The sequence below is a fragment of the Notamacropus eugenii genome, chromosome 5 (genome assembly GCF_028372415.1).
Source record: "Notamacropus eugenii isolate mMacEug1 chromosome 5, mMacEug1.pri_v2, whole genome shotgun sequence".
Lineage (NCBI taxonomy): Eukaryota > Metazoa > Chordata > Mammalia > Diprotodontia > Macropodidae > Notamacropus > Notamacropus eugenii.
The window spans coordinates 176,927,133-176,948,221 of record NC_092876.1 but is presented as its reverse complement, the minus strand read 5'-3'; the positions used below and the strand labels follow the sequence as shown (position 1 = coordinate 176,948,221).

General features: G+C 40.2%; 1 protein-coding gene across 2 annotated transcripts in view; it reads left to right on the top strand.

Annotated features, from left to right (window-relative positions):
* Positions 1-21,089, top strand: part of ETS1 (ETS proto-oncogene 1, transcription factor) — a 189,897-nt gene that overhangs the window by 143,846 nt on the left and 24,962 nt on the right. For both annotated transcript variants that reach the window (XM_072611552.1, XM_072611553.1), the window contains 5 exons: positions 7,918-8,037; positions 10,125-10,325; positions 13,619-13,696; positions 14,305-14,556; positions 20,080-20,340. In XM_072611552.1, the coding sequence (XP_072467653.1) occupies positions 7,918-8,037; positions 10,125-10,325; positions 13,619-13,696; positions 14,305-14,556; positions 20,080-20,340 (912 nt within the window). The remainder of the gene's footprint in view (positions 1-7,917; positions 8,038-10,124; positions 10,326-13,618; positions 13,697-14,304; positions 14,557-20,079; positions 20,341-21,089) is intronic.

Genomic DNA, 21,089 nt, shown 5'->3' with positions numbered 1-21,089 from the left:
CCAGCGATTAAAAATAGCTTTCGCATGTCAGGTGCCTGACTGAATTTGGGAAAACGCATTGGAACTCCTTTGTCTGGCAGGTCTGAGTTCTTGCTGCCGAATTACAACTGGTTTCATTTGTTTTTCCTGCTCCCCACCATGTAATGGTCAAGGGCTCATTGGAACCATGTGTGAGTCTAGTGAGTCACCAAAATCCTCAGCACTTCAGTGGGAATAATGTGTTAAAACTCCTTTTGGGGAAGGGGAGGGAGACAGACTGAGGTCACTTCCTACAGATGTTAAATCCACTTCTATCTGGAGGCTTTTTTCTCAGGCTACTCTGCAAGGACCAGATGATTTCTCTGTATCGTCTGGGGCACGTATTGACTTCTCTCAGGACCGTATTTTTTGTCGCAGAACAAGCTTCCTTCTAAGAAGTGGCATCTCCCTCCAACTTGGCATGTTGTATGCAAACAGTGTGAATTTCCGTCAGTGGCTGTGTGGATTGGCAGTGGAACCCAAGAGGTTGTAACAAGAGACCCAAGTTTGCATTTTTGGTCATGTCAGGTCATCGGAGGGTGAAATGGGAATCATTTGTCCATCCTTTTTTTGACTCCATTTGAATAACATTTTGCTGAGTGAAAACATTAGGAGAGCTTGAGAAAGATGTCAAAAAATCATTAGCATATTATTTAAAAGGAGAAACAAAAATGCAAACAGTACAAAGAAAATAGGACAGGCGCATTGGTGTTGGGTATTGTTGGGACTTTTGACTGCAGCAGGTGTGTGACCAGCCTGCTTAAACAGAGGGGTAGACTTTGGCTCAACAGGGTGAAGAACTTCTAACAATTACATCTATCCCAAGGAGAATGGGCCACGCCGAGAAGTAGTGATTTGACCACAATTGGAAATCTTTAGACAAAGACTGGATGAGCAAGCACCATGTCAATTGTAGAGGTGATTTCTGTTCAGGTAGAGGCTGGTCCCTGTGTCTCCTCCTAACTCTGACAATCTGAGATGTTGTCGCCAAGTGTTCTAATTGTTTCCCCGGTGCTGTCTCCTCCACCATGTTTGTTCCTCTTACTTCAGACATACACAATGAAAATAAGATTATAGCATGGGATTTTCTTTATTTAGGTGGAAGGGTTAGAATGAAACACTATTTTCCCTGTCTTGGATCAAGCCTAGTCAGAAGCTTCATAAACCTTCTCATGCTTTTTGCTATTACTGTGGTAGTGGTTTTCCAGCAAAGGTGCTGCTGTCCTTAACCAAAATAGGTCTGTGGCCCATTTACGTGGGTGGAGGTGGAGGAAGTATGCTATACTAAAGACTTACTACAGATCATTTCATGTTCAGTTTTTCTCCATGTGATGAACAAGAGATAACAAAAGCAGCTAACTCCAGAATGCCCATTTACAATAGAAATAATAGCTTGCACAGGTAGACCCACTACAGAATTAGAAAATACTCCTACGAGGTATGTACACTCATTTTATAGATGACAGAACTGAGGTCCATAGAAATTAAGAAACTTGCCAAAGATTTCCCATACTCTAAGTAGCAGAGCCAAGATTCTAACTTGGCTCATAAAGTTTATAACGGGCTGGATTTTGACTCAGATTTAAGTTTTCTTTTTCCACTGAATTTACCTTAAGAGTAATTACCAGCACCTTTGATGGGCAAACCTCAAAGATGACAATTGTAGAGACCCAAGTTTTCCTTCACCTTGGGCATGTGTAACCTACTAGTGTTGGCCTAAATCTGTTGATTTTGATGATTTTCATCCCTTTTTTAAACTGCTCTGAGTTCCTGGAATTAACACCCAGGTACATTATCAAGTCATTCTGTTTGTGGAATATGGGAATCTGGATGAATATCTTCACCTTTGGCCAAGGGAGTTATTAAGTAGTTTATATTTAGCAATTCAATTTAAAATCAATTTTTTCCCCAAATCACTTCTTGATTTATACTAGAATCCTTCCTGTCTCAGTCACAAGACCTGGATGGGTGAACATAGGACCAGACAACCTAAAATGAAAGGCATGGGGAAAAAACCTCAACATTTTTCTGCTTTCTTAAGGTAATAAGTGGAAGTTGTCTTATTCTCTTTGGATTTACTTGCATCCAGTAAGTTTTTGTACCAGAATTCTTCTTTGAAGTGAGAGATAGACAGACAGAGACAGAGAGGCAGAGACAATGAGAGAGACAGCAAGAGACAGAGACAGTTTTAGAGAGAATTTGTCTTGGGCTGGAGAAATTGAGCTTCTCAGATCATTCCTGCAAGCAAAGGCAGGATTCCCTAGAATCAGTTTGGAAAATTATCAGATCCTCCCAGCAGCTGAGGACCTTCTCTACTTTGTAATACTGAATGCCCTTTCTCCACAGTCTTGTCCTTTCCAATAGAGCAACTGCTCATTCATTAATTCATTCATTATGAAATATTTTTGGAAGCCAGAAAGCTTCTTCATGGCTTTCTTTTATTTAGCAATGACAATTTAAAAAACAAACAACCACCTCCCCTGAAACATTGGTTTCATTAGCCGCAAGTTATACCATTCCTAATTCAGGTGACCCAGAAAAGTGAACCCAGTAAAATAGAGAAACAAAGCATAACCTACCCTTTTATTCCCTTTTTTATTCTATGCTTCAAACACCAGTTCATTGTGGTTCTAGGTTTCTTAGTTCTAGGAAGGAGTTGGATTCTTCAAATGAACCTGTTTTCAAAGACACTGAGAAACAAGGCAACCCTGTCTGTTCTCTGGGTTCAGCATCTTGGTGTGTCTTTCCTGTGTAACAAAATATCTTCTTTTCCTGTTAGAAGGGTACCATACCAGCTCTGTGTTCTATGTCATTGCATAAGTCCTGGGCCAAAGCTTTTACCATTTTGTTACACTCCAATAAGCAGGAAGAGGGAAGTTATAGAGCAGGGTTGTGGAAAGACAGGGATAGAACCAGTATCCTGGAATCCCTACCCATGGGTATGCCATATCAGATGGCCACACAATTCCTGTGATTGTCTCATGGGATTATTCATTGGCCTACTTTAAGTGGCTCCTTGGGAAGTGAATGGAGAAGGAATCTTGCCAGGTTTAGAAGGCAGTTCTTCACCATATCCAAAGTCATCGAGAATGATATTCTGTATAGTATTGGTGACATGTAACTTCCTGATTTGAAGAACATTTCTTTTAAATGGTACAACAAAACCAAATCAAACCCTTAAAGAGTTCTTCAAAACCAAATAGTACCCTCTGAGTTGCATGTGAATGAATTGAAATCCTTGTTTTATATTATCCTTGAAATAGGCATGAAGTAGGGAGAGGGGAAAAACTTCTTTGAGATATGGCTAAAATGAAAAAAAAAAAAGAGAAGCTTTTCTGCTTTCAAAATGCCTCATCCATGAGGATAGAGACTTTATAAATCATCTTGACTTACACTCATAGTTTTCATAGGACAAAGACCCCCGGGCCCATTTGCTCACCAATTCCTCTACATCACTAGTAAGGGTAATTAAAATGAATAAGAATACCAACCACAGCAACAGTAATAGTAGCAGCAGCAGGTTTATATAAAAGCACTGTCCACATCAACTCACTTGATCTTTGAGTAAGAGTCATCAATGTTTAACATAGATTTGAGGACCAGAAAGTTAGTCCAAAGCTTAAAAGAACAAGCCAAGTCTTAGTGCTAAAGAGCCAACCCTGAAACTAGGAAGACTTGAGGGGTTCAAAGTGCTTCTCTGATATACACTGGTTTGTGACCCTGGGCCAAACATTCAGCCTCTTATTACCCTAGGCAACTCTCTAGGACTGTAAGTTGCAGACCTTCAGAGAGGATGCTGACCTGCACTGGTAGAGGGAGTTTCCTCATCTGGGAGTTCCATGGTCCAGTGAAATAATTGGTCCAGCCCCTGTCCCTTTGTTTTTATTTGCCAGCAGAATCCGCTTTACTACTATCTTTTATTTTTTTCTTTCTCTAGAGGTTATAGAGTTTCATGGCCATAAGAAGTTCATTTTAGTCCTTTGAGACAAATATATCCTACAAATTGATGATCTTTGTAATGGCACAACTCTGAATTTGTCACTTGAATTTTAATGGCTCCCCATTGCCCAACAAGGGAAGTCCAAATGTTTTAGCCTGTCCCAGCTCAAAGTGTCCTGCCCTGTCCAATGCTCCTATCTGGAAGCCATCTCTTCCTCATAGCTCTTTGGGCTACTTAGGTACACTTACCATATTCTAATTTGTATTAAAATTATTTGTGTCTCAGGGACCCTGTTTTATTGATCATTTTTGCAAATGCCTTCTCCCCCTCTAGAACATAGCATAATGCCTTGAATATGGCCTTAAGCAAATTAGGTATCATCAAAATTGTATGAATGTTTCTAATACATTTGCAAATTGGGTAATTTGTTTTGGTAACTGATATACTTCTGTTATCCTTTGATCAAGCAGAGGTAGAAAGACTTAATGACCTCATTCTAAAGAAATATCTAGGATGAACTGAAATGATTGTCCAGAGTGTATGATAATGATCCTTTGAGAGAGGTGATAAAACTTCAGCTGACTGTGGCTCCCTTCAGATCCACCCCTCAGCCTGTATATGACTCACATTATTGTTATTAGTCAGTATAATGATTAACACCAACCAGGTAACATAGTAGGAGTCTCCTCTTGTGATTTCACAAAAGAAGAATCTGCTTACTTATAAACACACTTATAAAAATATACTTCCTGATAAACATATTTATTAATTTGTAATCTGAGGCACAAAAGCAAAACCACTGCTCTGTGTGTTTATGCTCATGTTATGTGTGTTTATTAGCTGCACTTATGGTACAGCTAATACTTTCCTTCCTTTAGAAATGCTGCTAAGGCTCTGACCCCAACTGTCTGAATCCTTTGGGATCAAGGGCGATGATATGATTCCTAGGGAGCTCCAGTCCAAGTGCAGGTGTCCCCAGTGGGCTTGGATAGCTCTTTCATCAGCTGGGTCATTAGATATTTTCCAAGAGATGTGGTATTTTCCACTCAGAGAGACAGATCTGGGCTCAGCCTCCAAAGCCGTTGTGCAGCTGGCACTAACAAGGTGGTAGCTGGGTATGTTGGTGATGGCATTGAAATGGATGGGCAAAAATAATCCCAGCTGCTTCCTATGAAGGGAACGACTGAGAACCTGGAAATGCAAGCTCTCCAAGCAGGAAGCAACAACCCATGTGAAAACTGTCAGCTCAGCAGCACTGTCCAGACCTTCCCTTTGGATTCAGTTTTAAGATGCTGAAACTAGGGAGCCCTTTTTCAATGTCTGTTGAACCTCTGTGTTTCTGCTTCCTCCTCAATTACCCTGTGTCCTTCTCCCCTTCCAGGGGTCAGGTTTCCCAAACTCTTCTGTTTGGTAGATGCCTGAGGCCTCTTGGCTGACTTCACCCTTCAGCTCCACTTGGCGATCAGCTGCAGACCCACTACTCCACCATTTGGCCTGTCCTATATTTTCCACATGTGCTGTCCAGTCCAACTTCCGCCTTCAGTAAAGTCCTTTTCATCGAATCATAAATCTGAAGAAAGGAGATGGAGGAAACAAAACAAAACAAAATAGAACTTACATAGCCTAAACTCACCAATTGGGGAAGAGATGGGGAGCTGAGAGGAAAATTAACTAGTTCCATGCTGGATCAATTCCACTAAACAAGTATATTTATTGAAATTCTATTGTGCATTTTTATTGCTGAATTTCTCTCTAAAAATAGAAATTGCCTTCACCCTCAAGTGAAGTCTTTAGTTCTCAATAGGGTACTAGTCTCTAGTGACAAGGTCTTAGTTTCAAAGGTCAAGAAGTTTCTGGATGAGCCCCATTGCCAATATATCTCTTTAAAACATCTATGTGTATGTGTGTGAGGATTGATGTGTTTCTTAGTGACTCACATACTGATTGCTCATTGTTTGAAGGACTGATGTTTATGTAATCACCGTCTTCCCTCCCTCACCCTCCTTCCCCTCCCTCCCTCACCCCACTTACAATCTGGGATTTTCCATCTTTTGTCAGCCTTCCTGGAGGATTGTTGATTTTTCCATTAGATTTTGAGGCATGTCCCAGAGTGACCCAAACCAAAACCACTCCCTGGGACTTTAGGGCCCCCAGTACTGAGACAGGGCTTGGGACAACAACTATATCAATTCCTCTTTCCCCTTGGGAACAGGACATAGACCCTTAGCAGTTTTCTTGCAGCTTTTCTGATGGCAAATAAAAGAGATAACAATTGTCTCAACCACTCTCTTGAGTTGGAATCTCTCTTCCCTTTGTGGTTTACCAACAGTACATTTGTTCCAGTTGCCATCCTTCCCCCCAATCTAATACTACCTAAAGAATTAAGACCTTATTTAACTCTCCAAAGCCCAAAGCTTGCTAACTGGGAGTGTTTCACTTTAGCCTATTGCAGCCTTTTAGCTCTACCAGTTTCACATTACTGACTAGATTCCAGGTTAGGGTAGGGCAAATGACCTCCAACATTAAAGTGGATTGGTGCCAAAGCCTTAGAGAAATTAGCCAGTAACACTAGCAGAAATTTCCCAATCTTTCTGTCTTTACTTATTAGCTTGTCAGAAATTGTACTTTTGGGTGAACTCAAAGGCATTTTATTTCAGCCAGAAATCCATGTTCTTTTATCAAAAGATCTTAGAATTGAGGCTGGAAGAGATCTCAAAGATAATAGATTCCCATTTCATCATTATACAGATAGGAAAACTGAGTCTCAGGACACAGAAATGAATTTGCTCTCAAGAACCAATTAGTTAGTAAAACTTAGGTCTTCTGTTTTCAAACCAATCTACTGCTATATCAAATTGCTTTACTTAATGATATAGGGGCATAGGAAGGACTGGGCACAAACAAAGGACATGATGAATAATTTCACAGTTAAGACCCTCTCCGGTGGGTTCCAACCTGTCTGCCTTTCAGCCTTAGTTCACTGTCCTCCCCTACAGGTGCTCTATATTCTAGACACACTGGTCTTCTCCCAAAGTCCACATCCCATTCCCATCTTTCTGCAATTGTACAAGACATCCCTCTTGCCTGAAATGTATCCTCTCTCATCCCCACCTCTCAAAATCCATATCTTCTGTCAATACTCACCTTTAGGTATCATTTTCTTTATGAAACCTTCCCAATTATTAGCTTTTCATCCCCATTCCCCTATGGTGAAGTACTTTTCTTCCTCAAATTACCCCTCCCCCCAAGTTACCTTGTATCTATTTATCATGTACATGGACCCTGGTATATAGTAGTCAATTAATAAATGTTTCTTGATTTGTACTCTTAGTAAAATGAAAATTTCTTTAGTAAAGACACCAATTTTTTTGTGTTAATATTTGCCAGCATCTAGCATAAAGGTTTGCACATAGATGCTTAATATATGATTGATTAATTAAGTTGGAATGAGATTGCCCTGGTCATAGTTAGATCTTCTGTAGTGTGTATAAGGCCTGGGATATATCTGTTTATAGAGATGATTCCTTCATTTGTTGTTGCAGTTGTTTTGTGTTATTGGTTTGTTTGTTTTTCCTCTGAGCCTGAGACTTTAGCTGTCATGGAAATTTGGGGAAAAGAAATGCCCTTCAATGCCCATCTGTTATTCCTCTACAGTTTAGAGTCTTGGGGAAGTTCTTGGGGTCCTAGAAATCTGGGCTACAGAACTTGTGTGTGTCAGGGATGAAGCCTGATCCTAGGATCTCTCCTGCTCTAAGGCTAGCTCTCCGTTCATTAGGTTGTGCTGCTCTTTGATGTCTCACGTATTTCCTCTAAGGTTAAACCAAGTGTTTCCTTGACTTTCTGCCCCTTTCTTGAGCTTTCGTTGCAACCGAGAGCCTTCAGGGCTGGTTATTTATTTATTCATTAATTTATCTAATTCTGGTTATTGAACTTGCTTGTGTTCCTTCTGCTTCTTACAGATATGGAATGTGCAGATGTTCCCCTCTTAACTCCAAGCAGTAAAGAAATGATGTCACAGGCACTGAAAGCCACTTTTAGTGGTTTCACTAAAGAACAGCAGCGGCTGGGAATTCCCAAAGGTATGCTTTCATTCTTGGGAGAATAAAGGTTGGGCCTGGGCCCGTTGGAAGATCTGGCGTTCATGCCACATCAGTCTTTTCCCAACAATCCTACTAACCCACCCCCTTTTAACCATTAGCTTCTGGGTGGCCAGGTAGGTAACATCTCATCGTCCCTTAAAGTCTTTGGTGCTATCTTACATGGTCATTTTTTTCCCTTTTGACCAGACCTAATTTCATCAGGGTGGAAAATTCCTGGAGAGGAACTCCTTATATCAATGTAGATCAATACCTCCTTTTCAAGTTATATTCTTAGAAAATTGTGTGGAGGCACTGAGGGGTTAAGGGATTTGTACAAGGTCAAACATCCAATATGTCAGAGGCAGATCTTGAACCCAGGGCTCCTGACTTGGAATCCAACTGTCTCTCTATTCCCTCTTCCACACCACCTCTCTGTGTTCATCCTTTATCACCTCTGGAATAACTGCAAATGCCCCTTGACTGGACTGTGTCACAGATGTCAAAATTACTTTCGGCCCTAATATTTCGTATCTTTGCCATCTCTCTACAATTAGAAGAAATACTTGTGAACTTGACCACCTCAAAGTTAGGGATACTATTTGAAAATAGATTGTATGAAGACAGGAAAGAGAAGTACCTAGAAGAGACTTCATTAAGCCTTTGTGGAGGAAGAAGACATGGAAAACTTGAATCTAGGAAGATAGTTTCTTCAGAAGTAAGGAGGAAGGGAGGGGAATAACCATTTATTAAGCACCTACTCTAAGTATTCCAGGCAGGTGCTGAGCAGTTTACAAATATTATTTCATTTGATCCTATACAACAATCCCGGGAGGTAGCTGCTTTTATTATCTCTATTTTACAGTTGAAGAAACTGAGGCAGAAGTGAATTGACTTTTCCAGAGCTACACCGCTAGTATCTGAGGCTGCATTTGAACTCAGAGCTTCTTGACCCTAGGCCCAGCATTCTTTCTGCTGTACCATCTTGCTGCCACAATGTGGTCCCTGAACAGGCTTCATCCCCTTCTGACAAAGGTGTTGACGCCCTCTCCAGGGAAATCCAAAACTTAGCATTCTTGGAGTAGGGCTACTCATATCAAATGAGAGAATATTGGTAAAGAACTTAGCACAATGCCTGGTATAAAGTAGGTGCTTAATAAAAACTCATTTCCTCCCCTCCTATATGTATGTACCCTCATATACCACTTTGTCATAGACTTCAGTCTATTGAAAGATAAAGTGGGTACCAATCACTTTGAATTTCCATTAGTAAACCAGAGGTATAAAAAAGGACCAAAGTGAGCTTTTGGTGTTGGGCATTACCTGCCTTCTTCTACCCTTCTTCTTCCTGGCATTGTCAGTATTCATTAAGGGCTGGTGTGATTATGGGAAATCTGGAGTTCTAACTAAGGGTTATATATATGGTGAGTATTATATAATCTGAGTTGAGGGTAGAAGAAGGGGGTTTGTGGATATTTTGAGCAACGTAGCAACTTAATAGAGATATTATTATGACTTATTCACCTGATTATTTCTGATTGCCATGAATGCTACTAAAATAATAATTGATACATTTTAAAATAAGAATTGTACTTTTACCAAAAAAAAAATAAAGTAGTGAAAGATAGAGCAAACCAAGATGTGCTTTGAAATGATACTAGTGTCATGAATAAAAGCACACATCTAGGACATCAAAGTGATGGGGGTAATTGAAATAAGACAGTAAGAAAGCTAACATAGCAATGATCTTGGATGTTTCTTTTCTCTTCATATTACATTTTCATTGAAGTCTTTGTCTAGAATGATAAAGGGTAGTGGATATTCTGGGTATGTTAGTTATAGATAAATTATGGCGTTCTCTTAGCTGGTAAGATGGGAGAACAATAAAAAAAAGTGGGAATAAAACAGGAATGGGAAATAATAACCAGACGATGGCACTGATAGCTGATTTGTAAGTTTTATCTACAAAATAGTCTCCCCCTCCCAAATGATTGGCTTCTGAAACCTTCTAAATGTTAATTTGCTGAGCTCCATTCATTGGCATGTAATCTGATGTAATCTGATGGCTTGATGTCTCATTTTTCTCTCAGATCCCCGGCAATGGACAGAAACCCATGTTCGGGACTGGGTAATGTGGGCAGTGAATGAGTTCAGTCTGAAAGGTGTGAACTTTCAGAAGTTCTGCATGAGTGGAGCTGCCCTTTGCGCTTTGGGCAAAGACTGCTTCTTGGAGCTGGCCCCTGATTTTGTTGGGGACATCTTATGGGAGCATCTAGAGATCCTACAGAAAGGTAACAAAGCAGGGAATGACTGGGGTTGGTGGAGGCTTATTCGGGGGTTAACAATGTGAGAAGCAGTAAAACAATGCCACTGTCATTGGGTATCCATTCAGATAAAGTTGAATAGGATCCAAGTTACTGTGGTGCCTAATAATTTCAATATTGCACCTCACTTTCCATAGAACTATTTGATAGTAAAATGTGATTTTAAAAATGTAAATTTAGATGGTAAACCTTCTGCCATAGGGTTCTTTTTGGGTCTTTAGGTGACCTATGGGCACCTAATTTTGATCAAGAAGGGCAAAGCCCTTAGGATCTGTCCCCTTTCTGTCCTTACTTGCCTGGTTTGTTTCTCATGCAGGTGGGGAAAGGGAAGACATCTTTCCCATAGAGAGATCTAGAGTCTCTTGTTCTCTTCACATCCTTGGCCATATGGATGGGGAAAAATGGATCAAAACATGTTTGACTACTTAAAAGTAATTTGAAATATGCCTTACTTAATAATATTTTCCTGGCTCCTAAATTTTTGGCTGCCCTTAGATACAAAGTAAATTTGTGGAGCCTTGCTTTTCAATGTCTTCAGAGCTCCTAAGATGTGTAAAGTTGGGACTTTATTTCTGAGCTGTAGCAAGGTTTTATTCCTCAACTTCTTTTAGTACTTAGGACCCTATCCATAGCACTTATCTCCCACCTCAAGCATTAAAAAAATATTTTCTGAAAAACTTTTTCAGTGTTTATAAACTGAACATACATATATAATTTATGACAGTGACCACATTTAGCCCCCATGCCTAGCATTTCCTCTCTCTCTTGCAAGGCATACAACATTGAGCAGGAATCATACCTAGTCACATCTATGAGAGGGCTTGGATCCCTAGGGTTCACAGGCAGGTCAAGTCTGTCAACCATTCACCTGATTCTAAGTGGAAGAGTCCAGTGCACCTTTCACATCTGGGAAAGGAACCGTGGGTCACCTTGGGACACTGTGTTGCAACCTTGTAATGACATGGTCTCCCCTACTAACTCCTTCCAACCTTTTAGGACCAAGTGACTCATGTACCACAGTCCTGGCTGAGTATAGAAATGGCAGCAGGAGGCAAACTTGGGTGTTTTTACTCTTATTTTTCTGAATTTCTTCTTAAAATAAATTGTAGTTACCAGCAGTCAGCAGTGCCCTCCAGCTGACTGTAAGGCTAGAAGCCGGCTGCCCTCTCTAACCCAGTCCCACCCTTTCCCTGTGGTCACCAGTTCTAGCCCTTGGCAGACTCTGGGGGAGGGGGAAAAAGCTCAGGGTTAGCACTTTTATTTTACACAAGACCTTGCTTTGTTCAAGAGTATTTTCCATTCTATAGTGCCTAGGAGAGAGACTCAAATTAGATTCCTCTGGGAATTGTTATCCTTAGCCCTTTCCTCTGTCCTTTGCAAACTAAATAGATAAATAAATTAATGAATAAGTGAATGAATGAATGAATGAGTAAGTTATAAAATAAGCAGTGAAGAAATGAGTTAATCTTCCTGTTTCTTCTGTTCTAGTACACCAGCATATAGCTGCACAGACTTTCCTGATACCCTGACAGACTTCCCATGTACATAGAGAAAAGAATGCCCAATTTATGGAAGGAAAATATGTAGCAGGCACATAATTCAATCCACCAATTCATCAACCATTTATTAGATGATTATTATTTGTTAGCTGTCATGCTAGGTGCTGTGGGCACAAAGACAAAAATACACCAGTCTCTACCCTCAAGAAGCTTATATTCCTCAGGGAGGAAATGATGCCCATAGTTTGTGTACTGGCTTGTTAATGCAACAGCAAATTTGACCAGATTAGTCAACTGAAATGTACTCCACTAATGTAATTCCTATCTCCTTTCTAGCTGCAAAAACAGAACTGCTAAGATGTGAATGAAGTTTAAATTCCTACTTAGTGGTAAGGTAGTTAGCTGGGGAAACCTATTGGTCCTTTCAGGCCTCTTGGAGACCACAGCTCTCTCCAGTTGCTATGCCTGTTTCCAATCAGAAAAACAGAACTGGACTCAGATTTAATGTATTTTGATTACAAAAATCTGATCACCTGAATTGACTTTTCAATTAAAGGGTCCGTAAAAGACCAACTACTGGCGAGGACAAAGTAGAATTGGGCCATGGCTGTTTATTTGCACACAGGCTAAAGCATTTGGTAAGGAAACTGGAATAAACTAAAAATAAATGCAAATTTAAAAAACACCAACACAAAAAACAACCACCCTGACCCTGTAAAAATAGAACCTCAGTGTTTGGAGAGGGAAGGGTACAAGGCTGAGAAATAAAGGGTGCTGCTGCTGTTTGGATCTGATAAGCCACAAAAGCATGAGTTTAATAATTTTGTTTGAACTTGAAACTGTTTCCCTGTGCAGGTATGGGCCTGTCACCTGTAACCTTTTTTTGCCCAACATACAATCAAATATCACAACAACCTTCCCTCTTTCACCTCCCTAAAAACAATTCTGCATTATGCTCACAATTCTATTTTTACCTCTTTTCCCTGGTTCAGACTCATTGAAAATAAAATCAGATACCCCCATGACAGAATTGACATGTGATTTAATCTCAGTCTAGTTATAGGATTATAAATTGACTAAAGCTGCTCTAAGCAGATCATTTCTGTCCTTAGTGCTTCATTTTTTTCTTTTCTCCTTATTAAGGATTAGTTTCCTGCTTTTGTGTGTTTTAATTTTCTCTCTTCTTATTCAGGATTAGTTACACCTCAAGTTTGACCTACCATACCAGTGTCCTACCTGGTCCTATATCTGAAATATTAGGGTAGGATAAAACACCCAGGCAGATTCTTCGTAAGGTGATTAAAACTGACACCTAAGACTATCAAGAGAGTCTATGGAATCTGCATTCTTGAAGATTCATAAAAATGAGAAAAATTAATATCTTTCTTAGATGGTTCAGAGGATAGCCTGCCTGGACTAAATGGCTTCCTTCTCTATATTTTAGCTCTTTGACCGCATGATCATAAACTTTGCCAATTTCATCTAGGTTAAGGGCCTGAATTTCACTGAAATCACTTGGTACTCTCCAGGAACCTACATCTGATTTCAGAGCTACAGAAATAATAAAATTAAATGCCCTTCTGTGACCAGTGACCTCACTCCAGACAAGGACTGGGGGTTTGGGGGCAGGAAAGGCCTCAGTGAATGAAAATGCTGATTTCATACAAGAACGGTTGAGATCACCATGGTGCCTGCATCCAAGGTCCTTTTGGACGGAGTATTGCTTCTCTACTGACCTTTTCCTCTTCTTATCTGCTGCAGAGGACATGAAGCCGTATCAAGTTAGTGGAGTCAATTCTACCTATCCAGAGACCCGCTATACCTCGGATTACTTCATTAGTAAGTTCATTGTCTTACTTGTCTGTGATTATCCTTCTTCCTATGATGTGAACCTAGGGAAAAATTCCTATCTTGAGAGCATTTTATCCCTCTTGATCATCCTGAAGGAAATGAAAGATTTTTTCCTATGTTTATTTTGCCACAGTGTTTCTGTTTCTTAAAGTGGAGATGGTTTTGGATGGCAGGTAGAAAGCCTACTTTATCCCATCCTATCCTAGGAGTGGATTCAGGAGTGTGCACCATGCAGCTTTAAATCCTGTTGGAGAAAGGAAGACATACATACACACACCCACATACATGGGAGGGGGAAAGAAAGAGAGTGTGAGAGAGAGAGAGAGAGAGAGAGAGAGAGAGAGATACAGAGACAGAGACAGAGAGAGACAGAGACAGAGAGACAGAAAGAGAGAGACAGAGAGAGACAGACAGACAGAGACAGAGAGAGAAAGACAGTGAGAGAGAGAGGGAGAGAGAGAAAGCAGATGGAAAATGACCTTATGGGCGAAGGTACTAGCAGTTGCAGGTGGAGGAGTGGAGATTTGCTTGGCCTAAGTACAATTTGCCCATCATTTTAATTTTCACATTTTTCTGTACAACTTTTGTTCCTGCAGGTTATGGCATTGAGCATGCTCAGTGTGTTCCTCCGTCAGAGTTCTCCGAGCCCAGCTTCATCACTGAGTCGTATCAGACACTGCACCCCATCAGCTCCGAGGAGCTCCTCTCCCTCAAATATGAGAATGACTACTCCTCAGTCATCCTCAGCAGGGACCCTCTTCAGGCAGACACCTTGTCTACTGACTATTTCACAATAAAACAAGAAGTTGTAACCCCAGACAACATGTGTATGGGGAGGACCAGTCGTGGTAAGACCTTCTCTCTAGATACTCTCCTCTTCCCAGGAATGTCTGTTTTCTGTCCATTTCCCAAATTCTTTTCTTCTTCCTTTTGTTGGTATTGTGGGGACCCTCAGATTCAGGTTTTTCTGTCCTGAATAAGGGGGTGTTAAAAAGTTTTCATACTGGACTTTTCAACTTTATCATTATTAATAGCAAAGCTATCCTCATTGGGGTTGAAATCACTTACGCTAGCTTTCTTATTTTAGAGGGGGAAAAAGTGGGTAAGAATTGGAGCTGCTTGTTACAGTGTTTGGATTAGCCTGTTCTCAGGGTGGAATTTGCTCTGAGTCAATGTGGATTCACCCAAATTAGTCCACCTGAGCAAAACATAACAGCTTCATACATTTCCCACTTTTGCTTTCAGAATGTCATTGGATCAAATTGCAGATTTGTTGTAACCTGACTATGGGGATTTCTCTTGTCCGTAGTGAAATTGTTACTTTTTTGTGCTCTCCTTTGTTAGGACATTCTCAGGACAATTAGTTTGGGATCTCTTTGGAGCCAAAAGATTTGGAGTAACCCAAACTGTCAGAGTACACATTCAGCTAGAAAACCAGTGAAACAAACAGTGGGAGGATTCTAAGAAGACTGACTCTTCTTGACATGCCTATGATAAAATAATGCACTGAGAACATAGGAAGTGCTTTAAAAATAGGGCTGGCTGACTTAGAGAGAACAAATAAACATAAATTAAAGTAAATTGCCCCTCCCCCCAACTCTAAAAGTCAGAATATAGAAAAACATACAGAAGGTAAAAAAAAGAATATTAGGCGAAGTGATCAGATGGTTTTAATTTGAGCAAAGTGTAGTCCATTAGGGGTCTAAAAGAAGATTTGATTACTGAGGCAAAACAAATTGGATTGCAAGGAGGAAAGACAGATGAGTTAATAAGGTGTGAATCAGTGTTCAGGGGGCAACTTGCATTAGATTGAGGGTAGGAGAACATTTCCTCAAGAATTTCAAGAAAGAGCTTAGGAGTAAAATGCCAAATGTCATTTTCTTCTAAATTCTAGTCCAAAGACTTCTCAATGAGCTTCATGAATTGCCTACAATAATGTCTTTATTAAGTATCTTGGCTTACCCTTTCCCTTGAGAGGCCTCACAAGCATCTTGTTAAAAAGTGAGGGAAAAGCCCCTTTAGAACCAGAACTAGTCATCTACCTCTCCCATAACTTCAGAGAATGCTTAAGCTGTTTATGTTTTAAGCAGAAGGGGAATTTGTGGGACTAGCTTTATCTTCCCCTTTTGGCATCTTATTTTTGGATTTGTATGTCATTATAAGTAAATGCACACATGCATTTACCTATATGCATGTATGTGTATATGTCTTTTCTTTCAACAGGTCAGAACATTAGAAAGACTTTCTTGTGAGGTTTCTGTTCACAAACTAGGCAAATGTGGCAGAGGCTAGAACTTGGGTCTCAGATGTATTGTAAAGCTGGGCTGATCTATTCAGAGGATTCTAAAATTGCTTGTTTCTTTAAATATATCACCCCTTTTGTGTATCTGCCCCCTTACCTTGACTACCTCAGCTTTTTCTTTTCCTTCCTTCCTTCCTTCCTTCCTTCCTTCCTTCCTTCCTTCCTTCCTTCCTTCCTTCCTTCCTTCCTTCCTTCTTTCCATCTTTCTTTCCTTCCTCCATCCCTCCCTCCTTCTCTGTCTGTCTGTCTATCTATCTATCTATCTATCTATCTATCTATCTATCTATCTATCTATCCTATTTTTCTAAGCAGATGGGCAAGGGGGAAGCTGAAAAAGGAAATTCTTACACACACACACACACACACACACACACACACACACACACACACACACACACACAAATGACTCGCTCCTTACCCTTTGCTTCAGTCTTGGAAGATTCAGACCACAGAAACCTCAGAGGGAGGTTGGTCTTGTTACAGTGCTCTTATTTTGGTGTTAATGAGTCTTCAAACCAAACAGACCTCCATTGGTCCAGAAATTATTAATCTTGGCCTCCAAAAGTGAAGTTTTATAAAGATTAATCCTCATCTTAGTCTCTTGAGTCAGTTGCATGAGAGCCCTCCCATTTGCTCCTTTAGACCACTTTGATTTTGATTTGTGGCTGTCTTATTCTGAAGCATGTCATGATGGTCTTAGTGACAGGTTTTGGTGGGGAGTTTCCCAGAAACATTGAACTCTAGTCCTCTGGGAATGTTAATCCTCTCATTTGAATGAACATAGTAGCATAGCAGATAGTCTAATCTAGATGGTTCCAGCTCACTATGGAAGAAAATGAGAGGAATGAAGAGTTTCAGCTCCAGGTTTGGGAAATAGAGTTGAATATACAAACAGGTTACTACTGTAAACCACTACTCTCCCCACCTGCATCTGACTGTGGTTAAAAATGCAGTAACAGCACCAAAGGGGTGGTTTATTGCTCTGCCCTGCACAGGCTTGTTGGAACATCAGTTTCTACCTAGCCTGGGTCAACTCCATTTTTCATTTTTCTCGGGAATGTGCTGCATTGCCTAAGAGTTTTTCCAAATAAGACCTGAAGGATCTCCATGGACTGGTTGTGCCATTCTTCTTGAGAATAGAAATGAACTGAATTTTTTTGGTCCAGTATCTGAGGCTACAGCAGACTCTGGGTTTCTTTCTTTTGTTGGCATGATTGCCTAGAGAGAAAAAACAAAACCCCAAATGACCTCTAACTTTAACAGGTTCCATGATATAAACAGCTCTCTAATGAGTTATTTATATCTCAAAGGGTCCTGTTCACTTTTAGGACCCAGGAGGGGGTCTGGCATCTGGGGTCATGGATTATGTGGCTAAGTGTGAATTTCTAGATGGGAAAATCCAATACATTTTAAATGCCAGTTGAGAGTTTATAACTTTAACAGCAAACCAGATGGATAGACTCAGTAATCCTATGGTTGAACTGTCAAACCTTTCCACGAAGTCTTTTCAATTTAATTCATTGGAATTTGTCCTCCTTTGGATGACTAGGGAGTTGAAGGAATTGTGTTGTAATGTAGTCAACTCAAAATTATCTATCCTAATGGAGGGAATCAGTGGTTCAGATAACACAGTGAATAATTCTTCAAATCATTTATTTGGCTTTAGAACATATTTTCTGTTTTTGTTGGTGGGACTGGACGTAGGACAGGGTTGGGGGGGAGGGGAGATGAGAATTTTTCCTTCTATCTTACCCCACCCTAATATCCATTCAGTTGTCAAGTTCTCTTGATTTTATCTCCATAATTTCTATCGTATCCACCCAGTTCTCTCCATCTCTGTGGCCATCATTGTAACTTAGGCCCTTATCACACCCTATTTGAACTATTGTAATGGTTTTGTTTGACACTAACGTTCACCTTCTCTAATTGATCATCCTTCAACCAGCTGTCAAAGTAATTTTCCTTTAACTGTGTCAGTCAGAAACCTTCAGTAGGATGCCAGTAGGATAAACAAGTGCCGGAATCTAGCTTTGAAAACCTCCTACAAGCAGTCTCCAGTTTACCATTCCAGTCATATCTCATACTACTCCCCTTTGTTTTAGCTAAATGGGATTAACTTGTTATTTTATGAATTTTCATCTCCAGTCTCTATGTATTAGTACAGAAAGTCCACCATGCTAGGAAATACATTCCCACCTCTCAAGAGTCTCATTTCCTCTACAGCTCAGTTCTGGCGCTGACTCCTCCACGAAGCCTTCCTTTGTCCTTTTCCAGTCATTCCCTCTCCCATTTATTAGTCCTCACTCTCTCATGTTGATTTTTCTTACAGGTTTTTGTCTGACCTCTTCTTCCCCCCTTCATTATTTCTTACCCCACTTTATACTTATCTGCATTAGACTTATCACAATTCCACCTTATAGATTAGAAATTCCTTGATAGCAGGCATCATTTTTTCCTCTTATCCTCAGTATCTAACACACTGCTTCATATATGCATATATGCATTGTGTGGATATATATATATGCACACACATTTCTATATAGACACATGTGGTACATACATATGTGTGTACAGACACACATGTGGCCTTATGTACAGTGTATGTCTAAATATTTATAAATACACAGTGCATATATGTATGTGTACATATGTAGATGTGTGTATTTGTTCAATTTGTAGGAGGAGGGCAGCAGCATTTCTTGTATTAGCTCTATTTAGTTTAGGTGCATATTAGTTCAGATTCCCTAAATAATGGCAGGGAAGCTGGCCCAAAAGCTTACTGGTTTGCAGGGGGAGACACTAAAAACTTAGTGTGAATGATCTCTAGATGACTAATTGAGAGTTGATAGCATATACATCCCTACATTCACAATCACTGCCACCGTTCTGCTTCCTGTTATGTTGAATCAAGCAGATTATATTTCCTTTCTTGGTATCACATATTGACATACATATGTATATATGTGTGTGTACATATATTCAAATAGATTTAATATATAATTAAATAATTGATTTATTTAAAATATTAATTTATTAATAAGTAATCAAATGCATTTATATATTTAAAGTAGAACATTGCAGGCATTTTGATAAGCTCCTCATCTTTTCCATGCAGCCTCTTTCTTTTGAAATTTGGTGTCAGTGTTTGGGCTTTGAACAGTTTTGCCAATGGAAATTTCTCCAGGAGCTGTTGTGCAATCCCAGCAGCTGTTTTTAACCTGGTTTGGGAAATTAATGAACTTGCATGATCTTGTGGTCAGTGAAGAATGTATTAAGCAACTCACAGAATAAGAGATTTCTGACATTGCTATGGACATGAACTATTTAAGTCAGATCTTTAGTTTTTTGTTTTTGTTTTGTTTAAGAGGTACACTCTCAAGTAAAGAGTACGTGCTATACCTGGAAAGGGCATGAAATACAGACCGGGGCTAGAGTGGGGTGCTGGTGGTGTCCTTCTGGATGAAGGATCCCACAGCCTTACTTGCCTGTAGGAGACATAGGTCTATACATGTATCTCACTAAGATATAATTATAAAATATTGCTGCCAGATAGTATTTTAGAACCCAGGTCAAGGAAGGCCAATGTACTTAGAGTGTGATGGATCTTTTTTAAAGGCTAAAGGATTTTACCAGGCTGTGCCATCCTCTTTTTAAGATATTTATGCTGTTTAGATTTGGAATAGGACTCTGCCACAATTTCCTCATTTGGTCTGCAGGTCAAAAGTGCTGCATGGAAATCCCCACAGTAGGAGTTTCAAGACAGGGAAATTGGTTAGTGTTTGTATCTCTGAATCTGAGGTCCTTGTATGGGAGGCTGGCAGATCATAGAGCTCTGAATGTTCAGCAGAGCTGTAGAATGGATTGCACAGCTCTTAGGACTCCTTGAATTCAGCCCAGAACAACTGACTTACTCCTGAGTATGGCCAGTAGCTCCAATGGAGCTTCATTTAACCACTGACCTCCTTGCAGCTCTGAGCAATATCCTTTTGAAGGATAAGAGGGTTTTCACTATTGTCTTTTCCTGATCCCTCCCTCCCTATCCCCATTTTCCCTCCTTCCCTACCTCTAGGTAAACTTGGAGGCCAGGACTCCTTTGAGAGCATAGAGAGTTATGACAGCTGCGACCGCCTCACCCAGTCCTGGAGCAGTCAGTCATCCTTCAACAGCCTCCAGCGTGTCCCCTCCTATGACAGCTTCGATTCAGAGGACTATCCTGCTGCCTTGCCCAACCACAAACCCAAGGGCACCTTCAAGGACTATGTGCGTGATCGTGCTGAACTCAACAAGGATAAGCCCGTCATTCCTGCAGCTGCTCTGGCAGGCTACACAGGTAGGAGTCCCTCACCAACCACTCAAGGGGCAGGTGGTTATATATGACTCCTGGTATGGGGCTGATGAAAAGTCCTGGAATGGAGGGTCCTATTATCTGTTAGAGGAATAGTAAATACTTTACATCTCTGTTGGGTGTCATGGTCATAGTGGCTGCTATTGGAAGCGAAAAGAAGCAGATTGTTCCAGATGGTATCTCACAGTAGTATGTGAGATATATTTGTACTTTTAGCTCTCTTCTGTTTCACCCCTAGCAGTGCCTATGAGTTTCTCCACCAAAGTCAGCATTATCTGGTGATATCAGCAATTTACCTTCTCAGATGCCTGCTGAATGCTCTTGACTATAGTCCATTATTTGTTGAGTAACCTATTCAAAGCTGGGCTAAAAAGTCCTTCATCTCTCAGCTTTCTTGTAGATCTGTCCTTGGTGAATCTATAAGAAACATTAACTTTTGCTTTGATATGTCAAGGAGGATGCAAAGGATTGTTTCACTCATGAGGCTTGTTTTTATTTTTTAATTTAGCCTCTGATTTAGAGTTCATTACAGTAGTGAACATGACAGTGATGAAACACAGTGATCATAGGATCATAGAGAGTTTAAAAGGACCTTGAGGTCATCCAATCCAACTTTATTTTATTGTTGAAGAGACTGAAACCCACAGAGGTTAAGAGATTTGCCCAGTATCACCCAGGTAATAATGTTCCAAAAACAGGAGAAATTAACATATGGGTGGTGAGATCTGGTTCAG